A 12,306-nucleotide genomic window follows, 5' to 3' on the forward strand; every position below is an offset into this window, starting at 1 on the left:
TTTGTGTGTGTATGCATGTGGGGGTGTGCAGGTGCCACAGCAGGCCTTGGAAGTCAGAGGACAACTTGCAGGAATTGGTTATCACTTTCCACTATGTGGGTCCCAGACATCCAACTCAGATTTTCAGGCCTGTTGGCAAGTAAGAGCTTTTACCTGCTGACAGCTCAGCAGCCTGTTATTGGTTTAAAATTGCATTTATTGTTGTTGTGCATGCACCGGTGCGTGAATGCAGGTGCAGCTGTACCATGATGTCCTGTGGAGGTCAGAGGCCAGCTCTGCTTCCAGGGACTGAACTCAGGCCAGGCTTCCAGGCAAGGCTTTCCCCTGCCTAGTGAGCTATATTGCTGATCTGATGTTACTCTTAATTTTGGAATTTTTTCAGTGGGAGTTGTTTGGAGGGAAGGAGACAACAGGATCATGTAGTCAAGGCTGGCCTTGAACTCCCGAACAAACCTGCTTCTACTTCCCACGTGCTGGGATTAGAGGCCCAAGCCGCCATGCCCTGCGTATGCAGTGCTGAGGACGGAACCCGAGGCTTTGTGCATGCTAGGCCAGCACTCTACCGCCTGAATCCACATCCCAGCATGTGGTTTTCCAGAAACATCCCACTTGTCCAGGCTGGCTGAGGCTTCTAGGACCAGCTTGAACTTCCTGATCCTCCTGCCTCCCAGGTCCCAGGTGCTGGGATAACAAGCGTTATGTGCCGCCATGCCCAATTGGCGTTTGGGGTTCTTACCAAGCTAATGAACAGTTCTGTTTTGGGGGCTGGGTGGAGCACCAAGTAGGAATTCGTTTCTTGTAGGAACACATAGTAGGTGCTTAATCCTGAACTGCCAAGTCCCCCCCTCCCCTGTAGTAGCGTAGTAGGTAAACACGATTTCCTCCATTTTCAGGTCCCAGGCATGAGCCTGGGGCAAAGCCTTGAGTGTCTTCCTTATGGAACACAGTTGTTTCAGGTCTAGGCCACCTGGCTTAAAAGAGCTGTGACGTCACGCTGCCGTGACGTCATGCGACGGCGGTTCTCACGGGTGGGGGCTGGGAGGGGCAGAGCGGGAGGGGGGGCGGACAAAGGGGCCCTGCGCTTCCCCAGCGCGAGCCCTGGCTGACTGGCGGGCCACATCTGGAATTCATTGCAAGTCGCCGCCGGAAAGAGGAGGAGAGGAGGGCGGGGCGAGCAGGGAGTGGGGGCCGGAGGCGGCGGCTCTGCCCGCCTCCCTCTTGTCCTGGGTCCCCAACTCCAGGACGTGGACCGAGCCCAGCCAGCAGCCTCCAAACCCAGCCACTGGCTGTCCCGGGGCGCAGACGCCAAGGCCGCTCAGGCCAGGGCAGGGACCCCGGCCGGCCTAGCCAGGTGAGCGCGCGGGGCAAAGCGGAGGTTCCGATCGGGGTGGACCGCGGGGATCGAGCTGGGGGGCCCAGCCCGGGGTCAGGCGCTCATACAGGGGTAGCACGCGCTGCTCCAGGCTCTGCTGCACCGAGGGGACCGATCACCCACCGTGCGCCCGTGTCCACCACTCCAGGCAGCTTCCCACCTACTCGGTGGCGCACCCCCAGACCGAGCTCCCCGCCTTCCTCGGGGCAGGAAGTTAGTGCTGTGGAGAAAGGCGGAATCCGACTGCTTTGGGTTGGCGACTTTGCAAGACAGGATGGGGTTCTTAGGAAGCAGGGTTTGGGGCAGTGGGATTGTTGGGGAGAGGTACAGCATCCCTTCTTCTCTATCTCCGCCTTGGGCCAGGACGAAAGGTGCTGCACATGAGCGAGCGGCGGACGCTCGGAGCTCATGGGCGGGGTCCCCAGGGAAGGCCATCACCCCACCGCCTGTGAGGCTAGTTTTTTGACTCAGTTTCCCTGAGTTGCTCCTCTCCTCCGCTCTCCATTTCGGGAGAGTTGTTTTGTTTGAGAACGAGAGGAACAGTACTGCATAGTCCAGGCGGCTTCTCTTCCTATCCTAGCCCGCGGATGGGATGTAGGGGTGAAGGAAGGCACGCGTGGCGTGGAGTCCACATTGTTGCGGGCTACGCAGCGTTGGGACCTCGCCCCCTTCTTTGGCACTGGTTGACTCACCCGGGGATTTCCACCTCCCCTCCCCACCCCCGTCTCTATCCTTGTTAGATGCCCAAGGCGACACTCTCTGAGCCCATGGTCCCCTGTGGCGGGACGTGGGAGCTTCACTGCAGGGGGCGGGGAATGCAGCTGCTGCTGCTTGGGTCTTCCCCTCTCCCCAGTGCCCAGAGAATCTAGGTGTGGGGGCCCTCTGATGGGGTGCAGAGGTGTCGCCTCCCCCCTGTTGCCTGGGGCGGGGAGGGGGGCATCCTGCGCCGTGTCAGGGTCTTGGGAGAGAGATGGCGCCGCCCCAGCACGAGAGAGTGTGGATACCGCGCATTCCTCGGCCTGATAAGGAGCCGGAGAGTGCTGCCTGGGCCGGGCGGGTCTTACCGTCGTCGCCATGGAGACGCGCCTGGCTTCACCTAGTGGTTGAGTTGGGGTGCTGCTAGGGGACTAAGATGTCCCCAAGCTCCTCATAGGAGCCCTCTAACTTCGGGCCCTCATTTATTTTTGTGCCTGCCTCCATCACATCAGGCGCGAGAGGCTGAGCATGAACTTGATAGCTGGCCTCATGGGGTACTGTGGAAAATAAGATCATTTTCTGATGATAAAGCCAGATGTTCTGATAAAAAAAGGATCCGGAGGTGGGTTGGGCTGAGCATGATGCCCCATGCCTTTAATCCCAGCGCTCTGAAGACGGAGGCAGGAGGATCCTTGTGAGTTCAAGACCAGCCTGATCTACATAGTGACTTCCTGATCAGTCTGGGATACACCATAAGACCCTGTCTCAAAAAACAAAAAGAGAAGATAGTTCCTGAAGACCTAGAAAGAGACAGTCAAATGAAATCCAAAGATGAGATAGTCTGCCGGAAAAAGTGTTTGTGTGTGTGTGTGTGTGTGGGGGGGGTGTCTGTAAGATTTACCCGCAGGAACTGCGGGAAGGCCCTGAGGTTTCGGAGATTTAAATGGTCCTTGGGAGGCTAGTGAGGCTTATCCCTGGGGGCAGGAGGTAGCCCCTGGAGCCCTAGGGAGCCCTAGAAAGTGGGAGTGGGGAGTGGTTCAGTCAGTTCTACCTCCAGGCTTGGTGGGCAGCAGCAGTGTGGGAGGGGCCACAGCCACACTACAGCCACAAGAAAAGGTGAGTGCCGGCGTGGCCAGCTGCTGGGGAGGGTCGGGCCAGCTGCTGGGGAGGGTCGGGGCCAGCTGCTGGGGAGGGTCGGGGCCAGCTGCTGGGGAGGGTCGGGTAACTGCTGGGGAGGGTCGGGCCAGCTGCTGGGGAGGGTCGGGTAAGCTGCTGGGGAGGGTCGGGGCCAGCTGCTGGGGAGGGTCGGGTAAACTGCTGGGGAGGGTCGGGTAAGCTGCTGGGGAGGGTCGGGTAAGCTGCTGGGGAGGGTCGGGGCCAGCTGCTGGGGAGGGTCGGGTAAGCTGCTGGGGAGGGTCGGGTAAGCTGCTGGGGAGGGTCGGGTAAGCTGCTGGGGAGGGTCGGGGCAGCTGCTGGGGAGGGTCGGGTAAGCTGCTGGGAGGGTCGGGCAGCTGCTGGGGAGGGTCGGGTAAGCTGCTGGGGAGGGTCGGGGCCAGCTGCTGGGGAGGGTCGGGTAAGCTGCTGGGGAGGGTCGGGTAAGCTGGGACTGGCAGAGAGGAGCAGAACCACCAAGCCTTCCTCTCCCCTAATCTTTAGCCAAGCAGTCATGTCCGGATATCTGTCTTCCCTCTCCAGAGCCTTCCACTTGTCCTCTTCTTGTGTGTTCTGCATCCTGGGAACCCAGAACTTCAAAATGATGCTGTGCCCGAGTTACACAGAGCTCACCTTCTTAATTTTATTTATTTATAAACAGAGTCTCTCTGTGTAGCCCTGGCTGTCCTGAAACTTACTCTGTAGATCATGCTGCCCTCAAATTCACGGAGATCCACTTGTCTCTTTTTCCCAAACCCTGGGATTAAAAGTGTGCACTGCCACACCAGGCCTTTTAATGTATTTACATTTTAAAGTTTACATTTATTTATTTTGTGGGTGTATCTGTATGGGCATGTGTGCTTCATGGCATGAGTGTGCAGGCCAGAGGATTACTTTTGGGAGACAGTCCTCTCTCCCACTATGTGGGTCCCGGGGCTGGATCAAGTCCTCAAGCTTGGTGACAAGTGCCTTTAGCCAATGAGCCATCTCAACGCCTCCCAGCCCTCCCCTTTAATTCCAGCTTCAGTCAGGGTCTCCTTATTCCACCCAAGCTAACCTTCAGCTCATGTAGCCCAGGCTGGTCTTAAATCCTCCATCTTCTTTCCTTAGCTTCCTATGTAGCTGGGATTATATGCATGAACCACCTGGTCAGGCTCATTTTTCAGTTCAGAGTCTAGTGGCAATTTCTTTCTCCTGTCCCTGAGAAGCAGTCCTGACCGCTATGGTGGAGGGGGACAGGAGACCAGACTCAGTCTTGGAGTCTGGACAAAGGGAGGAGGCCAGGCCAACCTCTATCCGCCTGGAGAGTGACTCTTCCTCCAAGGCTCCAGCCCTTGGGCCCAGCTTCCTCTTTCTGGGAGTCCTAAAACGGCTTAAGCTCTTTGGTTAGAAAGGTTCTAGAAGGGATGATGAGACCCGGGAGAGAGCCTGGACCCCAGTTTCCCCTCCTCACTAGGACAGTGTGTGGGTCTGGGTCTGCACGTGTACAGAGTCTTAGCCTCTCCACAGCTGTGAGTATAGTGCTCACTGTCTTCCGCCCCCGGGAAGACAGACTTTCTGGTCAGTCCCTGGGGTGCTCGGGCGGGGCTGGTCACATTTATTTCTGCAGGAAACGGCCGTAATTCTTTCTCTTCTACACCGCCAGACTGGAGAAGGGGTGGTGACCATCCTTGGGAGTCTCAGAGGGGGACTAGGGGACACACCCTGGGCTTCTTGCCTACTAGGCTTGCAGTGTGTGTGGGGGGGGCGGGGGGTGATGCTCAGTGATGAACCCCAAGAGAGGCCCAGATGATCAGGCCAGTCCGTAGGCGTCTGAGGGAGAGTGACCCAGCGGTCAGGCTGTGGTTCAAACAGCCCCACAGGGACAACCACACAGCTCCTGAAGAGCAGAGTCCCAGCAGCTTTCAAAAGGGAACCACTGTAAGATTCTTCGCAGAGCGTCCCCCCCCAGCTGGACCAATCGGATGCTGAGGATGCACCCTGGGGCATTGAAAACGAGCCAATCAGGCTCCGGGCTGCTTCGGCCTGAAGACCTGGTTTGGGGAAAAAAAAAAAAAAAAAAAAAGCTGTGTGGCCTGGGCCAAGCTGGCCTGAGACCGGCTGCGTCGAGCTGAGGGCATTGGGGCGCCCCGGGCTCTGTCCAGGCAGGGGAAACAAGGGGCCTCTGTGTGAGGATCTGGGTGGGGCAGCTGTCCCCAGGACACGTACAAGCTCTTCTCTGTTTCCAAAGTAGGACGGATGTCCCCTCGCCTAGGGGGTGGGGAGCAGCTGTGTCTGTAAAACCCCCTCAAAGGCCAGGGTGTCCCACCGAGGGGGCATCCGGGAAAGGAGATGGCTGGGCGACCCCGGAAGACCCCATCATTCTCAGAGCTCACTAGGAACCGGCTCTACCAGCCACCTTCTGGAGCGGTGCTCTTTCTGGTAAACACGTGGCCTTTGTCAGGCCTCTTTCCAAGCCCAGGCTTGGAAGAGTTCTTAGCATGTGGCCCCTCCCTGTTACCAAGGACGGGAGCATTCTCTGCACATTGCGCCAGCCCCTCCTCGATTCCCCTGGCCCACTCTAGCTGGCCATGGTGTGCTCAGCATCTCCTGTTCTCTGCCCACACAGGTCCCTCCCCTATCCCTTCCCGGGCTCAGCTCAGTTTTCCTTGCAAAGGAGGGGTGGGTGACTCAGACTTTCATGGAAACAAATTTCTAACCCCCCTCCCGGCCCCTCTGCACGGGCTGCTCCAGGGGGGCCCCTTCACAGCTCACATGACTTCAACAGCTGCCTCGTCTTCTTAGCCAGGACGTCCAAGACCGGGTCACTGGCGACCCTCCTCATTCTCCCCGTTCCCACCCCCAGACTTGCCCTCACCGGATGTGACAGGGGCTCTGCCATGTTTCTTCCAGGGGCTTGACACATCTGGATTGCATCCTGGCGCTGGAGGGGGTGCCAGCGCCCTGCCCACCCCCCTGAGACCTAGTGTCCTTGGGTAGTGTGAGATGGTGGGGATGGGAACCGGCTGTTGGAGTGGTTTTTTGTTTTTTGTTTTTTTTGGGGCTAAGTCAGCATCCTTTTCTAGACTATCGAGCGGATGGAGGCAGCCCCAAAGCTTGTGTGTTGGGAAAGAGGGCACTGAAGACGTTAGCGAATACTTGTTGGATGTTTGCTGTGCTCGCTGTATGTGTTGTGTGTGTAGGTACGTGTGCATGTGCGTGCACACAGGTGGGGCATAGGATGAGTTCACCTATTGCGTCTCAGATTACATCCTACCCTGTTTTGCTTTGTTTTTGAGACGGGATCTCTCAATGGCCTGGAACTCTCCGGGCAGATTAGGCTGAAGGACCAGGGGCCGGGGTCCTCCTGCTGCCTGTCCAGTGCTGGGGTTACAAGTCTGAGCCAGCACTCTTCGGGAACGGTGGATGCAGGGGATTGGACGCAGAGCCTCATACTTGCAAGGCAAACACTCTGCCTACTGAGCCATCCGGTAGCCTTTGAGCTTCCAGGAGAATCCTCCTGTCTCAAATCCCGCATGCTGCTGGCTTTATTTAATGTGGCGATCAAGCTCGGGTCTTCAGCAGGGGAAGGAAAGCGCTTTACCCACCAAACTGTCTCCCCAGCGCCTGCACGGCAGCTTTTCCCGCCTTTCTCCTCTCCCTTCTTGCCTTTTCTTTGTAAAGTTTATTATGTTTAGCCAGGCAGTGGTGGCTCACGCCTTTAATCCCAGCACTTGGGAGATCTCTGTGAGTTCAAGGCCAGCCTGGTCTACAAAGTGAGTCCCAGGACAGCCAGGACTGTTACACAGAAAAACCCTGTTTAAAAAACAAAAAAAAAAGTTTATTATGTTTACTATTGGGGAGCATGAGTAAGTGTGGGCACACCATGCCACAAGCACCCAAGGGGGTCAGAGGGTAATTTTTGGGAGTCAGTTCTCTTCAACCATGGCTTTGTGGAATCCAACTCACGGTGTCAGGCTTGCTCAGCACTGCTTTTACCCATTCATCCCTCCCCCGTGTCCTCACTGTCCTTTGTCTATCCTTGCTCTTGGCCAGGCTGGTCGTGAACTCTTAGGCTTGTGAAGTCTTGGGCTCAGTAAGCTCTTGGGCTCAAGCTGTCCTCCCACCTCAGCCCGTGGGGTGCTGTGATTACAGGTGCACGTCACCACCCATCCCTTATGAAGGGATCTTTTTGGTACCCATCGTAAAGATGGATATGTGGAGGCCAAGAGGCTGAGCCTTCAGCAGCTCAGTCTCTGAGTGTCAGAGTTCGTCGTCTGGAACAGACAAACTCTGTCCTGCCACCAAGGTCTATGTCCTTCAAGATAGTGCGGCTCTGGGAGGCTTGGACCTCAGGCCGTCCTGATGTCTCCCCAAGTCCTTATCTTTGGGTGTGCCCGTGGCCTCAAGGCTTAGGCCCAGCCTGGAATCAGGCAGTGGGTGGTAATGACCAGGGGTTGGTGCTGTTGGCAGTAAGAATCTCGCTGACCCAGGTCAGCAGGTGGCATGAAGCCTGAGGCCTGTGTGTAGGACAGAAGCGACAAGCTGTCCAAGCTGTTCCTCAGGCTTGTTCCATGGAAGGCAGGTGAGGTTTCTAGAAGTCCCGAGAATCTTCTGTCTGTTCCTTTTTGTTTTTTTGTTTTTTGTTTTTTGTTTTGAGACAGGGTTTCTCTGTGTAGCTTTGTACCTTTCCTGGTACTCACTCTGTAGCCCAGGCTGGCCTCGAACTCACAGAGATCCACCTGCCTCTGCCTCCCAAGTGCTGGGATTAAAGTTTTTTCTTCTTCTTCTTGAGATAGGGTCTTGTAATACAGCCCAGGCTGGCTGGAACATGTAGCAGTCCTGCCTCCGCCTCCTGAGCGCACCACTATGCCTGACTTTTTAAACAGTTTTTAAAAGGTAAATTTAAAATAAATTTTTATTATTTAAATTAAAAAAATACATAATTTCCCCCCTTCCTATGCATCCCTCCAACCCTTCCCTTGCATCCACCCCCTTCTCTCTCAAATTCATGGCCTCTATTTCTTTAATTGCCTCTCTCTATACATTCCTAAATATATAAACACAACTTGTTCAGTCCATATAGTGTTACTTGTATGAATGTGTCTTGAGGCCATAGGTGTTGGCACACACCTTTAATCTCAGCACTTGGGAGGCAGAGGCAAACACATCTCTGAGTTCGAGGCCAACCTGGTCCAGGACAGCCAGGGCTACACAGAGAAACCCTGTCTCAAAAAAAAGAAAAAAGGAAAATAATAAATATGCTTTCAGGACTGACTACTTGGTATTGGTCTTTTTTCTTTTAGGTAGGGTTTTGTTGTGTATCCCTGGCTGGCTGTCCTGGAACTCACCATGTAGACCAGGCTGGCCTCAAACTCACAGAGATCCAACTGCCTCTGCCTCCTGAGTGCTGAGCTTAAAGGTGCATACCCACACCAACCCTGCTTGTTTGTGGGGGTTGTTGTTGAGATAGATCTTGTGTAGCCCAGGCTGTCTTCCCCAACTTGCTTCATTATGTAGCCAAAGATGACCATGACCTCAGTCCTCCTGCCTATCCTTCCTAAGCGATAGAATTACTGATGTGAACCACCATGTCTTGTTTATGCCCTGCTGGGGATGGAACCCTGGCTTTCATTCCTGTTAGGCAAGTCTCTACCAAGTGAGCTACAAACCTAGCCCTCTGTTTTTTGTTTCTGAGACAGAATCTCACTATGTAGACCTTGCATGGTATAACACACCTTTGATCCCAGCACTCGGGAGACAGAGGCAGGTAGAGCTTGAGCTCCAGGCCAGCCTGGGCTACATAGTGAGTTCCAGGCCATCCAGGACTACACAGAGAAATCGTCTCCAAAAAACCAAAAAAAAGCCGGGTGGTGGTGGCGCACGCCTTTAATCCCAGCACTCGGGAGGCAGAGCCAGGCGGATCTCTGTGAGTTCGAGGCCAGCCTGGGCTACCAAGTGAGTTCCAGGAAAGGCGCAAAGCTACACAGAGAAACCCTGTCTCAAAAAATCAAAAAAAAAAAAAAAAAAAAAAAAAAAAAAGAAAGAAAGAAAGAAAAGAAAGAGTGAACTTCTCTAGGCATCCTGTCTGTCACAGGAGGGAGGGGAGAGTAATGAATATAGCTTCCCTGAGATCACTCTGAGGACTCAGCTAGACCCTGAACCTCTTTAGTTCAAGCTCAGAGTCCTTGCAAAAGCCACAGTTCTGACCTGCTGTCCCTTTTCTGTTCCTCTTATGTGCAGTTCTCATCCCCATGGCCCCAGCAGGCCACTGAGCCCCACCATGGGTGGCTTATACTCAGAGTACCTCAATCCTGAGAAGGTTCTGGAACACTACAATTACACCAAGGAGACGCTGGACATGCAGGAGACACCCTCCCGCAAGGTGGCCTCCGCCTTCATCATCATCCTATGCTGTGCCATCGTGGTGGAGAACCTTCTGGTGCTAATCGCCGTAGCAAGGAACAGCAAGTTCCACTCAGCGATGTACCTGTTCCTCGGCAACCTGGCAGCCTCCGACCTGCTGGCCGGGGTGGCCTTCGTGGCCAACACCTTGCTCTCGGGGCCCGTCACTCTGTCCCTGACTCCTTTGCAGTGGTTCGCCCGAGAGGGTTCGGCCTTCATCACTCTCTCTGCCTCGGTCTTCAGCCTCCTGGCTATCGCCATCGAGAGACACGTGGCCATCGCCAAGGTCAAGCTTTACGGCAGCGACAAGAGCTGCCGATGCTGATGCTCATTGGGGCCTCTTGGCTCCTGTCGCTGGTCCTGGGTGGCTTGCCCATCCTGGGCTGGAACTGTCTGGACAATCTGGAGGCCTGCTCCACGGTCCTGCCCCTCTACGCCAAGCACTACGTGCTCTGCGTGGTCACCATCTTTTCCGTCATCTTATTGGCTATCGTGGCACTGTATGTCCGAATCTACTTTGTAGTCCGGTCCAGCCATGCCGATATCGCCGGTTCCCAGACACTGGCCCTGCTCAAGACAGTCACCATCGTACTGGGTGTTTTCATCATCTGCTGGCTCCCAGCTTTTAGCATCCTTCTCTTAGACTCGACCTGTCCCGTCCGGGCCTGTCCTGTCCTCTACAAAGCTCATTATTTCTTCGCCTTTGCCACCCTCAACTCGCTGCTCAACCCTGTCATCTACACGTGGTGTAGCCGGGACCTTCGGAGGGAGGTGCTGAGGCCCGTGCAGTGCTGGCGGCGGGGGAAGGGAGTGGCGGGTCGCAGAGGTGGGACCCCAGGGCACCGGCTCCTGCCCCTCCGCAGCTCCAGCTCACTGGAGAGGGGCTTGCACATGCCTACATCACCCACCTTTCTGGAGGGCAACACAGTGGTCTGAAGGGAAGGGGGGAACTGACAGGTAACCAAGCCACGGAGAGCTCTGTGGGGAGAGACCGGGTGACCTCATGTGTCCCTCAGCGCCACAGGCCTAGTGGAACTGACCACAGCTCATAGGTCAGGTGGCCAGCGGAGGCACTGACCTAACAGATTGCAGTACCGTGACTGCGGGGACCGTTAAGGGTGAAGGGGGGCAGCAGGCTGGAGCTTAGGGTTAGAGCATTTGCCCCTTGGTACAGAGGGTATCAGCATCCTGTCCTACCTTTGGTCCGCCTGGCCCACTTCCTGCCTCCTCCTTTAAGACAGGGCCTCTCTATGTTGCTCTGGCTGGCCTAGAACTGCTGTGCAGACCAGGCTGGCTGGGAACTCACAGAGGTCACCTGCCTCTGCCTTCTGAGTGCTGGGATTTTAAAGCCATGTACCACTATACCTAGCTCCTGCCGCCTTCCACAGGCAACCGTAGGCCTCTTCTTGTGGAGACACTGTCCCCAGGGGACCCAAGGCTTCCTCCCTGTCCATCTGAGGCCCAAATCCACAGCTTCCTCAATTTCATTAACTCAGTTACTTCTTCCTTTTCCTTTCGTGTTCCGGGAAAGGAAACCACTGTGGGGCAGGGAGGAGGAGCCTGGAAATCCTGGTCTTCATCCTCAGACCTCATTGGCTACGTGCTCTATTGGAGAGAGCAGAGGAATCAGCTGAGGGCTGGGAAATCAGTGTGACACAGATGCTAAGGAGGCTTTGCTCTTCCTTGTGAAAAACCCTAGGGGAGGCATTGGTCATTCCTGGAACTCCTGCCCCCAAATCCAGCCTCCCTCCCCACAAACTGTTTCCACCTCCCCACCTTCGTCCTACCCCAGGTACCAGGTCCCCTAAGGCAGGGCAGCCTTGAACCCAGTGTGGCCACTTGCCAATTGTCTTTGTTGTTTTTAAAAATTGTGACAGGGTCTCATGTAGCCCAGGCTGGCCTCCAACTCACTATGTAGCCAAGGCTGGCTTTGGACTTCTGATCCTCCCGCCTCTACTTCCCGAGTGCTGGTATCATGGGGTATACCGCCAACAGCTGTCTTGCGAGTTATCATGAGTAACATAGTCAACAAAGACGTGAGGTGGACAAGGACATCCTGGTATTCATGGGAACCTTCAAAGTCTTGAAGGACTTTGCTAAATCCTGTGGAGAAATAGAAAGTCCAATGCGGTACAAACTGTATTTATATATGTCTGTGTGCCAGTGTGTGGGCGTTATCTGACCTCTCATGTTCACATCCATGTTGAAACTGCCAGAGAGAGACAGGGTGTGTGTGGCGCCTGCCATGTGCAGGCCCCTTGGGAATTGCTGGTTCATCTCTTCCACACATAGAAACCTCTGCATCCAAGAAGTCTGTGAAAGCAAAGGCTGGGGAAGGGGAAATTTGGGATGCAAGGAGCCAGTTGGGAGTGTGTCTCCCCTCATATAGCTTCCCAGGTATCCCCTTTGTGCTGGAGACCCAGATCTGGGCCAATAAACAGTTCGATTTCTCTTGCTGCTGGCAGTCATGGGTTTTGTGTATGTGTGTGTTGGGATTATAGGCCGCCATTTCTTCCTATTAGTGTCCTTGGCCTGGGAGATGGGGTAAGGGAGATTATCACCCGCCAAGGCCTTCTTTATTTCTCTGTTTCATGCCCCATCCCCAACTCTCAGCTCTGCCTGAGCTAGAATTGCTGAGTATTGCACACAGTGGCTTCTGGGGACACAGGGCCAACCTTAGCCTTTTCCCTGGGGCTGTTGGG

At 55.2% G+C, this 12,306-nt stretch overlaps 1 protein-coding gene across 1 annotated transcript; it reads left to right on the forward strand.

Annotated features, from left to right (window-relative positions):
• The first annotated feature begins 1,127 nt into the window (after window positions 1-1,127).
• S1pr2 (sphingosine-1-phosphate receptor 2) lies at window positions 1,128-12,068 on the forward strand. The gene is given in 3 exon segments (XM_028872428.2): window positions 1,128-1,351; window positions 9,443-9,918; window positions 9,921-12,068. Coding segments are annotated over 2 exon segments (1,056 nt in total). The 5' UTR covers window positions 1,128-1,351; window positions 9,443-9,482; the 3' UTR covers window positions 10,541-12,068.
• Window positions 12,069-12,306: the final 238 nt, after the last annotated feature.

This window comes from Peromyscus leucopus, chromosome 7 (genome assembly GCF_004664715.2).
Source record: "Peromyscus leucopus breed LL Stock chromosome 7, UCI_PerLeu_2.1, whole genome shotgun sequence".
NCBI classification, from domain to species: domain Eukaryota; kingdom Metazoa; phylum Chordata; class Mammalia; order Rodentia; family Cricetidae; genus Peromyscus; species Peromyscus leucopus.